Source organism: Pseudopipra pipra, chromosome W (genome assembly GCF_036250125.1).
Source record: "Pseudopipra pipra isolate bDixPip1 chromosome W, bDixPip1.hap1, whole genome shotgun sequence".
NCBI lineage: Eukaryota > Metazoa > Chordata > Aves > Passeriformes > Pipridae > Pseudopipra > Pseudopipra pipra.
In genome coordinates, this window is record NC_087580.1 from 4445212 (window position 1) to 4458449 (window position 13238).

A 13238-nucleotide genomic window follows, 5' to 3' on the forward strand; every position below is an offset into this window, starting at 1 on the left:
CTTTGGGGACAGCGTGCTGGTGGCTCCGAGGCTCCGTCCTTGCCTTGCCTTGCCCATCTCCTGGCTGCCAGGCAAGGGCCTTGTGACATCACAGCCTCTGTGGAACAGCGCGGTGGCTGAAAACTGTCAGTGCTGCGTCCCCGTGCCCAGAGCCTGGGCAGAAGTCGGCTGGCAGGGACGGGCAGAGACTGTGCAGAGGTGTCAGCTCGTCCCGCAGCAGCACGATGCCCAGCCAGGGCATCTCCTGGCTCCTCAGGCTCTCGGTGCTCCTGCTCTTGCCTGGCCCACTCGAGCCTTGCAGCCGTGCCACAGGTGCCATTGCTGAGAACCGGGGTTTTCCTTGGATGGCCCCTTGCCAGAAAAGGCAGGAGAGGCTGGAGAGAGGGGAAGGAGGGGGGTCAGGCCGCTGGGATGGTGCCGGCGGGCCGTGAGCCCGAAGCCAGCAAGGCCTTGGGCCCACACGGTGTCAGGGGAGGACTGAGAGCCCCCAGGGAGGAGGAAAGCTGGGCAGGCCCCAAGGCTGCTGGGCCTCTTCCTTGCCAGCCCTTTGGCCAAGGCCCCGAGGCAGAGGTGGGGCTCAGCCCCTGCACAGCAATGGGGCACAGGCTGAGCCCCAGGGACACCAGAGCCAGGCGGCCTGAGCTCTTCTTCCTGCAGCGTCTGCCTGGGGCAGCCCAGCCAGGCCTGAGTCTCTGCAGGAGAGGCCAAGCCCAGCCAGAGAGGGCTCAGCCCTCTGAGGCTGCACTCACTGCAAAGGGAACAAAACATTGGCCCAGAGGACATCCTGCCCCCAAATGGAGAACTGGAAAGGTCAAGAATAAAAAAGTCACCCCCCTCCATTCTTCAAGAAATGTTTAGACCTCTTTCCTAAAAGCATCCAGGACTCAGGTCACCCAATTTTCTTTATGACAAGGGTTTTCCATGGTTCCCCTCAATTCCCAGGTTCAAAGGGGTCCCAGCACACTTTGGGATGTGTTGGATGCTGTGTTGGGGTGCAGATGTCTCCCCAAAGCTCCCTCAGAACAGGGTGACACAAGGGGGGGCACAAAGGGCTCCCCATTCCTGATCCATCCTGGAGCAACCACACTGGGGCAACTGGGATCAGAGTGGGAGCAGCTGGGTCCCTGCTGGGCTCATACTGGGACCATCCTGGGAGTGACTGCAATACTACTGGGAGTATGTGAGAAGCACTGCAACCATACTGGGGATGACTGGGAACAAACTGGATTCATACTGGAAGTGTTTGCAAGTTCCTGGGATCATACTGGGGGTGACTGGACTCATAGTGGGATCGTACTGGGAGCAACTGGGACCATGCAGGGGCAAAAGGCCTCCTCCAGGCAGTGACTGAAAGTGCCTGGGGCCATACTGGACTCAGACTGGGAGTCCTTGAGAGCGAAAGGAACCATCCTGGGGGGTACTGGGAGCAACTGGGACAACCTTGGGGGCAACTGGGATCCTATTGGGAGTGACTGGGAGTGACTGGGATAATAATGGAGTGACCAGGACCATACATGAACCATCCTGGGAGTCACAGTCAGTGACCAGGATCATACTGGGAGCAACTGGGTCATGGTTGCGGCACAAAGAACAGAGGGAGGGGAAGGGAACAGGGAGGGGAGGGAAAGAGAGGGGAGAGGGAATTTTAGAAAGGATAAAGAGGAAAGAAAGACAAAAAAAGGAAGAAAAATAAGAGAAAAAGCCGAGTTTAAACATTCAGTAAATGTGTGAGTCACTGAGAGCTCCCAGGTCAAAGGCAGGTGAAGTGTTTGCAGGGGACAGGAGCCTGTTCAGGGCTCAGGAGCTGCTGCTGCCCAAAGGGAGGAAACGCCCCGAGGGCTCGGAGCAGAGTTTGTGCTTTGGGGCCTTTGCCAAGAACCCGCAGGAGGGAAAGCAGTTCCAGCCAGGGGGGCCCAGGGGCTCCCAGCACGGGCCCAGGGGCTCCCAGTCACCCCCAGGATGGGCCCAGTCACCCCCAGATGGGCCCAGTCACCCCCAGGATGGGCCCAGTCACCCCCAGGATGATCTCAGTCACTTTTAGTCACACCCAGTCTGATCCCAGCATGATCCCAGTCACTCCCAGTCTTATTCCATTCTCTCCTAGTAGGATCCAAGTTACCCCCTGCAAGGTCCCAGTTGCTCCCAGTCAGTCCCAGTATAATCCCAGTCAATTCTGGTGTTTCCCATTATATCTCAATTGCCCCCAGTGTGGTCCCACTCACTCCCGGTCCTTTCCAGTAGCTACCAGCATGATTCCAGTTGCTCACGGCCACTCCCAGTCACCCCCATTGTGGTCCCAGTCACCCCAGGATGGCTCCAGACTCTCCCAGTATATCCCAGTTGCCCTCAGCATGCTCACAGTCATACCCAGTTACCTCCACTTTCCCCAGGATGCTTCCAGTTCCCATCAGTACGATCCCAGTATCTCTCAGTCTATGCCAGTTGCCTCCAGTATGCACCCTGTCACTCCCAGTTACTCCCAGTTCCACCATACTTCCAGCATGGCTTCACTGGCTCCCAGTTCCACCCTGTGTAGTTCCACTCACTCCCAGTATGATCCCGGTCACTGACAGTCACTGCCAGGATGGTTCCAGTATGGCCCTGGTCACTCCCACTAGGATCCCAGTCACTCCCAGTCACTCCCAATAGGCTCCAAGTCACTCCCAATTGGATCCCAGTTACTGCCAAGGTGGTCCCAGTTGCTTCCAGTATGATCCCAGTTGCCCCCCGTGTGGTTCCGGTTGCTCCCATTCACCCCTTCTGTGCTTCCAGTCACTCCCAGCAGATCCCACTTGACTCCAACAGGCTCCCAGTCAACCCCAGTATCATCTCAGTCACTTTCAGTCATGCCCAGTATCATCCCACTATGATCCCAGTCACTCCCGGTATGATACCAGTCTCTCCGAGTAGGATCCAAGTTACCCCCTGCATGGTCCCAGTTGCTCCCAGTCACCCCAGTCAAGTTCAACTCCCTCCCAGTCCCTCCCAGGACCATCCCAGTAGGATCCCAGTGACACCCCAGATGGTGGCACTCACACCCAGGATGAACCCAGACATGCCCTGGCACTCCCAGGATAAAGCCATTTGCCCCCAGCAGGCTCCCAGTTCCTCCCAGTCACTGACTATGGTTCCAGTTGCTCCCAGTATGATCCCTGGCACTCCCAGTCACTCCCACTATGATCCCAGTCAGTCTCAGTATGATCCCAGTCACTCCTGGTCTCTCCCAGTATATCCCAGTTGCAGTCAATGTGGTCCCACTCACCCCCAGTTGCTCCCAGTAGCTGCCAGCATAATCCCAGTTTCTCACAGCCACTCCCAGTCACTCCCAGTGTAGTCCTAGTTGCTCCCAGTTTTTCCACTGTTATCCCAGTTGCTCCCAGTTGCCCTGAGCAGAGACCCAGCTGCTTCCAGTATGATCCCTGTCTGATCCCAGTCTGATCCCAGTAATATCCCAGTATTATCCCAGTACAATCACAGTTGTCCCCAGCATGGGCCAAGCTGCTCCCAGCTGCCTCCAGCACAGATCCAGTCAATCCAAGTATGATCCCAGTCTTCCCCCACCATGGTCCCAGCCAATCCCAGTTGCACCACTGTAGATCCAGTCACTCCCAGTGTGCTCCCAGTCACCCCCAGGATGGTTGCAGACTCTCCCAGTAGATCCCAGTTGCCCTCAGCATGCTCACAGTCCTACCCAGTTACTTCCACTTGCCCCAGGATGCTTCCAGTTCCCATCAGTATGATCCCAGTCACTCCCAGTCTATGCCAGTTGCCTCCAGCATGCACCCTGTCACTCCCAGTTACTCCCAGTTCCACCATACTTCCAGCATGGCCCCACTGGCTCCCAGTTCCCCCCTGAATACTTCCAGTTATGCCCAATATGATCCCAGTCACTGACAGTCACTCCCAGGATGGTTCCAGTATGACCCTGGTCACTCCCACTAGGATCCCAGTCACTCCCAATAGGATCCCAGTTGCCCCCAAGGTGGTCCCAGTTGCTCCCAGTATGATCCCACTATGAGTCCAGTCACCCTCAGTACAATCCCAGTAACTTGCAGACACTTCCAGTACGACTCGTTTGATCCCAGTCATCCCCAGTATGACCCCAGTCACCCTCACTGTGTCCCCAATTTCTCCTAGCATGGGTCAAGCTCTCCAACTATGATCCCAGTATGGTCCCAGTACTCCCCAGCATGGTCCCCGTTGCTCCCAGTTTCTCCCAGTGTGATCCCAGTTGCTCTAAGTTGTCTCTAGGATTGACCCAGTCTCTCCCTTTAAGATCCCAGTCCGATCCCAGTATGAGCCCAGCAGGGGCCCAGCTGCTCCCAGGATGACCCCAGTTGCCCCCAGCGTGGTTCCAGTTACTCCCATTCACCCCTGTTATGGTTCCACTCACTCCCAGACACTCCCAGTATATCCCAGTTGCCCCCAACATGCTCCCAGTTGCTCCCAGTATGATCCCAGTTGCCCCAGTTCTGGTCCCGCTGGCTCCAGTCCAGGTCTCGGTGTATCCCAGTGTCCCCTCAGTTCCCCCACCCCGCTCTCACCCCCTTTTCTCTCCCCACAGAGCTCCTGAGCCGCCGGCGGCCGCAGCCCCTCCCCGTGGCCTCGGGCCCAGCCGGGACCCCCCAGTCCAGCCCCGCCTGCACTTTGGGGGGGTCGTGTGTCCCCCCCGGCCCTGCTTTTGTTCACACCCCAGTCGGCTGCTCCCAGTGTTCCCAGTAAAGCTTTCCAGTTCTCTGCAGTCCCTGTTATTGGGGGGCAGTGAGGGGGTTCTGAAAATCCCAGGAACGGGGGGGGGGGGGGGGTTGGGCACTTCCAGACCCACAAAATCCTTTGAACAGGGCTTTTGGGGACATTCAGACCCCAAAAATCTTGGGAACATGGGGGCTCTCCTAGATCCCAGAAGTTACAGGAACATCGTGGTTGGGGCACTCCCTGACCCCAAAATATTGGAAAAGAGGGGCTTGGACACTCCTAGACCATAAAACTCATGGGAATAGGGGGTTGGGGCACTCTCAGACCCTAAAAATCCCCGAGAAAGTTTGCTTGGGCACGTCCAGAGCCCAAAATATTGGAAAAGAGGGGACTGGACAGTCCCAGACCAAGCCCCCAAATGCGGAGAAGCTCCAGGTCCCCAAAAGTCCTGGAAAAGAGGGATTTGGATACAATCAAAAATCCGGAAATTGGGCACCCTCAGCTCCTCATCTGCCTCTTGTTTTGGGCAACTCCGAGCTCAGGGACAACTTTATCCTCTGTTTAAGGCTCACTTAAGCCCCAGGAGTCCTGGATGCCCGTTTTTGGATTGCCCTGAGCTTTGGTAGCCCTGACTGGGCATTTTTGGTGGGCCCTGAGCTCCCCCCTCCCCGGAACCCACGGACCCCCCCGAACCCCCCAGCCCCGGGGCTGCCGCGGGGGCCCCCAAGGGCCCTCAGCCAATCCCAAAGCGCCCACGCCGCCCGCGCCCAATCCCAGCGCGCCGCGCTGATGACTCATCAGTCGCCGGGAAGACGCCTCGAAAAAAGGGCCCCAACTGCGCCCTCAGCCAAGCCCAGCGCGCCCCAAACCCCCCAAAACGGCGCCGCCCGGCTGGTTTTGGGCTGTCAGCAGCTGTCCGGCGCTGGGCATGGAGCGTGTGCGGGGAACTGGGGCCGTGCTGGCGGTGCTGGTGGTGCTGGGAGCCCCCCCGGCTGCGGGCGAGGAGCTGTCGGGTGAGCGGGGGGGGCGGGCAGGGGGGTCGGGTGTGAAAGGGGGGAAAGAGGGGAGAAAAGAGGGGATGGGAGCCCCAAAAGTGAGTGGGAGGGGGGTCGGAAGGCCCAGAGTGAGTGGGAGGGTGATGGGAACCCCAAAGTGAGGTTGGGGGGTCTGGGGATTGTGGGGACAGTGGGAAAGGGGTGGGAGAGGGGGGAAAGGGGTGGGTGGGAGAGCAGGCAGAGGGGTGCCATGGGGGTCCCTGGGTGTTTCTTGAGCCCTGGAGCGGTTCCTTGGGGCTCTGGGGGGGTCGAATCCGCAGTGGGGGGGTCCCCAGCCACCCTTGTCCATCCCCGGGGGCTGATGGGGGGGTTCCCCCCCAGCCAAGAGCCGGTGCTGGGGCGTCCGTGGGGCAGAGGGGATGGGAAAGGGGGGTCCGGGGTGGCCCCCTGAGCTCCCAGCCTGCTTTGGGGGGATGGGGATGATGGGGGGGGGGACGGGGCACCCCCTGACCCGTGTCCTGCACACACAGGGGTGTTCCAGTGGATGGGAAAGGCCGAGTGTTACTTCATCAACGGCACCGAGCGGGTGAGGTACGTGGACAGGTACATCTACAACCGGGAGCAGTACGCCCACTTCGACAGCGATGTGGGGGTCTATGTGGGGGACACCCCGGACGGAGAATTCTGGGCCAGGCAATGGAACAGCAACCCCGTAATTCTGGAGTACGAACGGGGTGAAGTGGACAGGCTCTGCCGGCACAACTACAAACTTGGTGCTCCTTTCATCCTGGAGAGGAGAGGTGAGCGTGGGGCAGAGCTGGTCCCCTCAACCCCTGCCCCGGGAATGACCCTGGAGCCCTTCAAACCCTCCCTGGGAATCATCCCAGACCCCTCAGCCCTCCCTGTGCCCTTCCCTTGGCCTGTTGCCCCTTCCCAGTTCTTTCCTGTCTCTCCCAGTCCTTCCAATGCCCCCTAGTCTCTCCTAGTCCATTCCACTTTTTCTCACTCCATCCCAGTCCATCCCAGCCTCTCCCAGTGCCCCCCCCGCCGTCTCCACCCCGCTGGGGCCACCGAGCTCACGCCCCTCAGCCAATCCCAGCGCGTCTCTCTGATGACGCTCCAGTTGCCAGGCAGACCCAAACCAAAGAATTCCCTCCCCAGGACTCAGCCTCCCAGTCCCCATCGCTTCCTTCCCAGTCCACACCAGTCATTCCCAGTCCTTTGCAGTCATTTCCAGTCATTCCTAGTCCCCGTCACTCCATTCCCAGATCCTCTCACTCCATTCCCAGTCGTTCTCACTTCACTCCCACACCTCCCAACTCTCTCCCCAGTGTCCCCTCAGCCCAGCCCCCTCTCCCCCACTCTATTCCCAGTCCCTCCCACTGCCATCCCAATACCTACCAATGTCCTACAAGTCCTCTCCCCTCCCTCCCAGTGCCCCCCAGCTCAGCCCAGTGTCTCCCCCGTCCCTCCCAGTGCCCCCCAGCGTGTCCATCTCGCTGGTGCCGTCGAGCTCCCAGCCCGGCCCCGGCCGCCTGCTCTGCTCCGTGATGGATTTCTACCCTGCGCCGGTGCAGGTGCGGTGGTTCCAGGATGGGCAGGAGCTGCCAGAGCACGTGGTGGCCACCGACGTGGTCCCCAACGGGGACTGGAGCTACCAGGTGCTGGTGCTGCTGGAAATCCCCCCCCGGCGCGGGGTCACCTACAGCTGCCAGGTGGAGCACGTCAGCCTGGAGCACCCCCTCAGCCGGCACTGGGGTACGGCCCGGCTCCCCCAGCACCGGGGGCACACTGGGGGCGACTGGGAGGGAGTTTGGTGGGTGCTGGGGGTGCTGGGAGAGGGTTGGAGTGTCCTAAAGGGGCTGGGAGGGGCTGGGTGGGATCCCTACAGGGGCTGAGAAGGGACTGGCAGGAGGTTCGAGGGTCCCCCGGGTGGGCTGGGGGAGAGCGGGCCGGGCTCTGTGGGGTGCCGGGGGGTGCGTGGGAGGAGGTTTTGGGGGTGCTGACCCCCCCGGCTCCCCCCAGAGATGCCACCGGACACCGTCCGCAGCAAGATCCTGGTGGGGGTCGGGGGCTTCGTCTTGGGCTTGGTCTTCCTGGCGCTGGGGCTCGGCTTCTACCTGTGGGAGAAGGTAAAGGGGGGTCCCCGGGGGTTTTGTCCCCCCCCTTGCCCACAGCCTTTGTGCCCGCCCTGCCCCCCACCCTGCTCTCACCCCCTTTTCTCTCCCCACAGAGCTCCTGAGCCGCCAGCGGCCGCAGCCCCTCCCCGTGGCCTCGGGCCCAGCCGGGACCCCCCAGTCCAGCCCTGCCCACACTTTGGGGTGTGTCAGAGACTGGAACAGTTAATGATTTATGCATTCTAAGAGACTTCTGCAGGCTTTTGACTTTCTGATGGGTAACTGGGCCCATCCCCCTCCTCCAGTGCAGAAGATGTCAAGCCCCGAAAAGGCGGGAAGAGCCGAGTTTACCACGCCCTCCACATGAACTCCGCGCCAAAAAGGGGGACACCACCCTATGAAAACAACTCCCCGCCTTGGGGAGGTGCAAAGGATATGGATATTGACTGGTGACTTTGGGGGTTTGGGGGGGATTTTTCCTTCTTCTCCCCTCCCCACCTGCGGATCAAGACCATTCCTTTTACATGGCTGGATCCAGTGGGCGGTGACTATTTACATTTTTACCACTCTTATCTTTTCTTTTTTCTTGCTCTCCCTTACTCTTACCCTATATTTCTCTCCCCTATGCATTTTTCTCCTCCCCCAAAAGGTTGGTCTTGTTGTATGACAGCCCCCAAAATGCTGGCATACCTGTTGATACAGAATTGTTAAAATAAACCTTGTCAATATGTTTTCAGACACCGATTATTTAGTGTCGTTTCACTTTAATCCACCCCAAGGGAATTATTGATAAAACCTGAGTTACCCCCCCGCCTTTTTCCTGGGGCGGGTTGTAACAGTCACTGCTGTCCCTGTGATGTCACTGCTGTGACTGTGATGTCACTGCAGTCTTTGTGATGTCACCAATGTCCCTGTGATGTCACTGATGTGCCTGTGAAGTCACTGCTGTCTCTGTGATGTCATGGATGTCTTTGTGATGTCACTACTGTGCCTGTCATGTCACCGCTGTACCTTTGAAGTCACGGATGTCCCTTTGATTTCACCGATATCCCTGTGATGTCACTGCTGTCTCTGTGATGTCACCGATGTATATGTGATGTCATCGATGTCTCTGTGATGTCTCCAATGTCTCTGTGATGTCTCCAATGTCTCTGTGATGTCACTGCTTTCCCTTTGATGTCACCACTGTCTCTGTGATGTCATTCCTGTCCCTGTGATGTCACCAATGTCCCTGTGATGTCATTGCTGTCCTGGTGATGTCACTGATGTTCCTGTGATGTCATCGATGTCTCTGTGATGTCATCGCTGTCTCTGTGATGTCACTCCTGTCCCTGGGATGTCACTGCTGTCCCTGTGACGTCACTGCTGTTATTGTGATTTTGCCGGTGTCTCTGTGACATCATCGATGTCCCTGTGATGTCACCTCTGTCTCTCTGATGTCACTGCTGTCATTGTGATGTCACTGCTGACCCTGTAATGTCACTGTTGTCTCTGTGATGTCACTGCTGACCCTGTAATGTCACTGTTGTCTCTGTGATGTCACCACTGTTTTTGTGACATCAGTGATGTCTCTGTGATGTCACCGCTGTCTCTGTGATGTCACCGTTGTCTTTGTGATGTCACCGATGTCTCTGTGATGTCAATGCTGTCCCTCTGATGTCATCGCTGTCCCTGTGATTTCACTGCTTTCTCTGTGATGTCATTGATGTCCCTGTGATGTCACTGCTGTCTCTGTGATGTCACCAATGTCCCTGTGATGTAACTGCTGTGACTATGATGTCACCAATGTGTCTGTGATGTCACCACTGTCTCTGTGATGTCACCGATGTCTTTGTGATGTCACTGATGTCCTTGTGATGTCACCGATGTCTCTGTGATGTCATTCCTGTCCCTGTGATGTCATCAATGTCCCTGTGATGTCACCGCTGTCATTGTGATGTCACGGCTTCCCTGTGACATCACCGATATCCCTGTGATGTCACCAGTGTCCCTGTGATGTCACTGCTGTCCCTTTGATGTTACTGCTGTCTCTGTGACGTCACCACTGTCTCTGTGATGTCACCACCGTCACCGTGATGTCACTGCTGTCCCTTTGATGTCACTGCTGTCTCTGTGATGTCACCACTGTCGCTGTGATATCACTGTTCTCTCTGTGATGTCACCGATTTCTCTGTGATGTCACCGATGTACCTGTGATGTCACTGCTGTTCCTGTGAAGTCACTGCTGTTCCTGTGATGTCACTGCTGTTCCTGTGATGTCACTGCTGTCTTTGTGATGTCACTGATGCCCTTGTGATGTCACCGATGTCTCTGTGATGTCATTCCTGTCCCTGTGATGTCATCAATGTCCCTGTGATGTCACTGCTGTCATTGTGATGTCACTGATGTCCCTGTGATGTCACCAATGTCTCTGTGATGTCACCGATTTCTCTGTGATGTCACCGCTTGCTCTGTGATGTCACTGCTGTCCCTTTGATGTCACTTCTGTTCCTGTGATGTCACTGCTGCCTTTGTGATGTCACCGATGTCTCTGTGATGTCACTGCTGTCCCTTTTGATGTCACTTCTGTTCCTGTGATGTCACTGCTGTCTGTGTGATGTCACTGCTGTCCCTGTGATGTCACTGCTGCCCTGGGGATGTCACTGCTCTGCCTGTGATGTCACCACTTTCTTTTTGATGTCACTGCTGTCCCTGTGATGTCACCGCTGTCTCTCTGTCACTGCTGTCCCTGTGATGTCACTGCTCTGCCTGTGATGTCAGCGATGTCTCTTCAACCAGTCTGCAACCACCACTTTTCAATCAGACTGTGACCACCACTGTCAACCAGACTGCAGATCACCACTCTCGACCCAACTGCAACCACCACTCTTGACCAGACTGCACCACTACTCTCACCAACAGGGTTTTTTCCCCCTCTCCCTTTACTTTGGGCTCAGGGGGCCCAACAAACACCACTCTGTTCATGCCCCAGGGTGCTGGGTTATACATTAGGGTTTTGTGGGTTAAAACCAACTGTTTGTCTGTATAATCGTGATTATTGTGTTATTTTATTAAATTGTTATTCTGACTTATAATCTCTCTTTTGGGTTGAGTTCATTTCCCCTGCTGGTTTACCTTTAAACCAGCACAATCCGACTGCTGAAATTACCGGGGTATTACTCTGCTCCCCATTGCTGGCAAAATTCTGGCAAGAATACTCTTGAACAGACTAATACCCACTATAGCAGAAGGAATCCTTCCTGAAAGCCAATGTGGTTTCAGAGCCAACAGGAGCCCCACAGACATGGGATTTGTTCTCAGACAACTGCAAGAGAAGTGTAGGGAACAGAACAAAGGTCTCTATGGAACCTTTGTTGACCTCACCAAGGCTTTCGATACTGTGAGCAGGAAAGGTCTGTGGCAGATTTTGGAACATTTAGGTTGTCCCCCCAAGTTCCTTAAAATGATCATCTCACTCCATGAGGATCAGCATGGCCAAGTCAGATATGGCAATGCACTTTCTGAGCCCTTTCTAATAACCAGTGGTGTGAAACAAGGCTGCATTCTTACACCAACCCTATTCACAATCTTTTTCAGCAGGATGCTCCAAAGGACCACGGCAAACCTCGATGATCAGGACGGGATCTACATCTGATACCGTACTGATGGAAGCCCTTTCAACCTAAGGCGACTGAAGGCCCACACCAAGACCTTAAATCATCTTGTCCAGGAGCTGCTTTATGCTGATGACGTCGCCCTCGTTGCTCACACAGAAGCAGCTCTGCAGCGTTTAACATCCTGCTTTGCTGAGGCTGCTGAGCTCTTTGGGCTGGAAGTCAGCTTAAGGAAGACTGAAGTTCTCCATCAACCTGCACCTCAGGAAGTCTTCCATCATCCCCACATCACCATTGGTCAATCAGAGCTCAAATCACTCCAGCAGTTTAATTACCTAGGGAGTCTCATCTCCTCGGATGGTGAGATTGACGGAGAGATGGACAACAGGTTGGCAAAGGCAGAGAGAGCTTTTGGAAAACTCCATAAAAGAGTTTGACGAAATAAACACTTGAAGAAAAGAACCAAGATCAGTGTTTACAGAGCCATTGTGCTGTCTACTCTTTTATATGGATCCGAATCATGGGTCATCTACAGCCACCACCTGCGACTCCTGGAACGCTTCCATCAACGCTGCCTCCGTACAATCCTAAACATCCACTGGTCAGATGATGTGACCAATCCATCTGTTCTAGAACAGGCAGCAGTCACAAGTATTGAGGCCATGTTGCTGAGAACACAGCTGTGCTGGGCAGGGCACGTCTCCAGGATGAAGGACCAACCACCCCCTCCCTAAGATCGTGCTCTGTGGTGAACTTGCCACCGGCTGAAACAAGAGAGGAGCCCCGAAGAGGAGATACAAGGACTGCCTGAAACAACATCTCAGTCTTAGCTACATTGATCTTCATCACTGGTCTACTCTGGCCTCCAGTCGGGAGGTCTGGAGACACCCCATCTCTAACGCTGCTGCTTCCTTTGAGAACGCAGCAGGATCACCATCGAGGAGAAAAGACAACGCAGAAAGAACCATGTCCTGTCGATCCCATCCAAGGAGTCTTTCTGCTCTGCCTTTTGCAACTGGACGTGTTGTCATGGTTTGAGATAGTCCCAAAATCCAATTCCCTAGCTCCAATCCCCCCTCCCACATCTCAACTTAATGTGAGATGGGTTTTTTTCCAGACAAAACACACCAGACTCAAAGTGGGGGAAAGGGAATATATTACAATGACTGTACAAATAAATATAACATCACATTATACACATGATCACAACTATCTCTACCATGACATATAGTATTTACAATGGACCAGATCTCTTCTCCCCTCCAAATAAAAGTCCAGGAGGGAAAGAAGGACAGATCCCTTCCAGTCCTTAAGCAGCAGCATCTTCTGAGGCAGCAGGTTCTGTCTGTCTTCTCCACATGCAGCAGCTGACAGCTCGCTTTCTGCCAGCACTCACATGGGAGGTATCCAAACTCTCCCTCTGCCCCCTTGACACAGGCAAAGGGGTCTTCCGTGGGCTTCGTAACCCCAGACAAGGTCGTTTCACCACGTCATATCACGAGACACAGGGGGGTCTTCGTGACAGTCTGGTATCTCTTGCAGGGCCTCTGTGCCCTGTCTCTCAGGCTGCCACCGTGGCAGCAGTGCAAGGGGGGAGCCAAGGTCAACTCCCCCTGCATTCCATCTGGCCATCCCAGTCCAGCTCCAGGACGCTCTTTTGAGCTTCTCAGCTCCTCTCTCTCCGGTGCTGCATGTCTAAAACTTTTCTCCTTAATAGGAGTCTATGTCCCTCTTCTCCAAGAGGGTCTCCAAGGGAGTTTTGGGGAATCTGGTACAGTCTTACCCCAAACTCTGTGTCTCAGCTGCTGGCTCTCTTTCTCCTCCCTTTCCAGGAGTCT

General features: G+C 55.7%; 2 protein-coding genes across 3 annotated transcripts in view; one reads left to right on the forward strand and one right to left on the reverse strand.

The window, feature by feature from the left end:
- The window catches only part of LOC135404424 (class I histocompatibility antigen, F10 alpha chain-like), a 538949-nt gene that overhangs the window by 462613 nt on the left and 63098 nt on the right, over positions 1-13238 (reverse strand). The window lies entirely within an intron of this gene.
- LOC135405993 (class II histocompatibility antigen, B-L beta chain-like) lies at positions 5447-7588 on the forward strand. The gene is made up of 4 exons (XM_064640504.1): positions 5447-5708; positions 6221-6490; positions 7167-7452; positions 7582-7588. The coding sequence occupies exons 1-4, from the start codon at positions 5624-5626 to the stop codon at positions 7586-7588; spliced, it is 648 nt and encodes a 215-aa protein (XP_064496574.1). The 5' UTR covers positions 5447-5623.

Excerpts from the sequence above, each read along its gene's own strand:
- LOC135405993 (XM_064640504.1), top strand. The coding sequence starts at position 5,624 with ATGGAGCGTGTGCGGGGAACTGGGGCCGTGCTGGCGGTGCTGGTGGTG. Across the intron at positions 5,709-6,220 it reads TGCGGGCGAGGAGCTGTCGG|GGGTGTTCCAGTGGATGGGA; the intron begins GTGAGCGGGGGG and ends CTGCACACACAG. Across the intron at positions 6,491-7,166 it reads TTTCATCCTGGAGAGGAGAG|TGCCCCCCAGCGTGTCCATC; the intron begins GTGAGCGTGGGG and ends CGTCCCTCCCAG.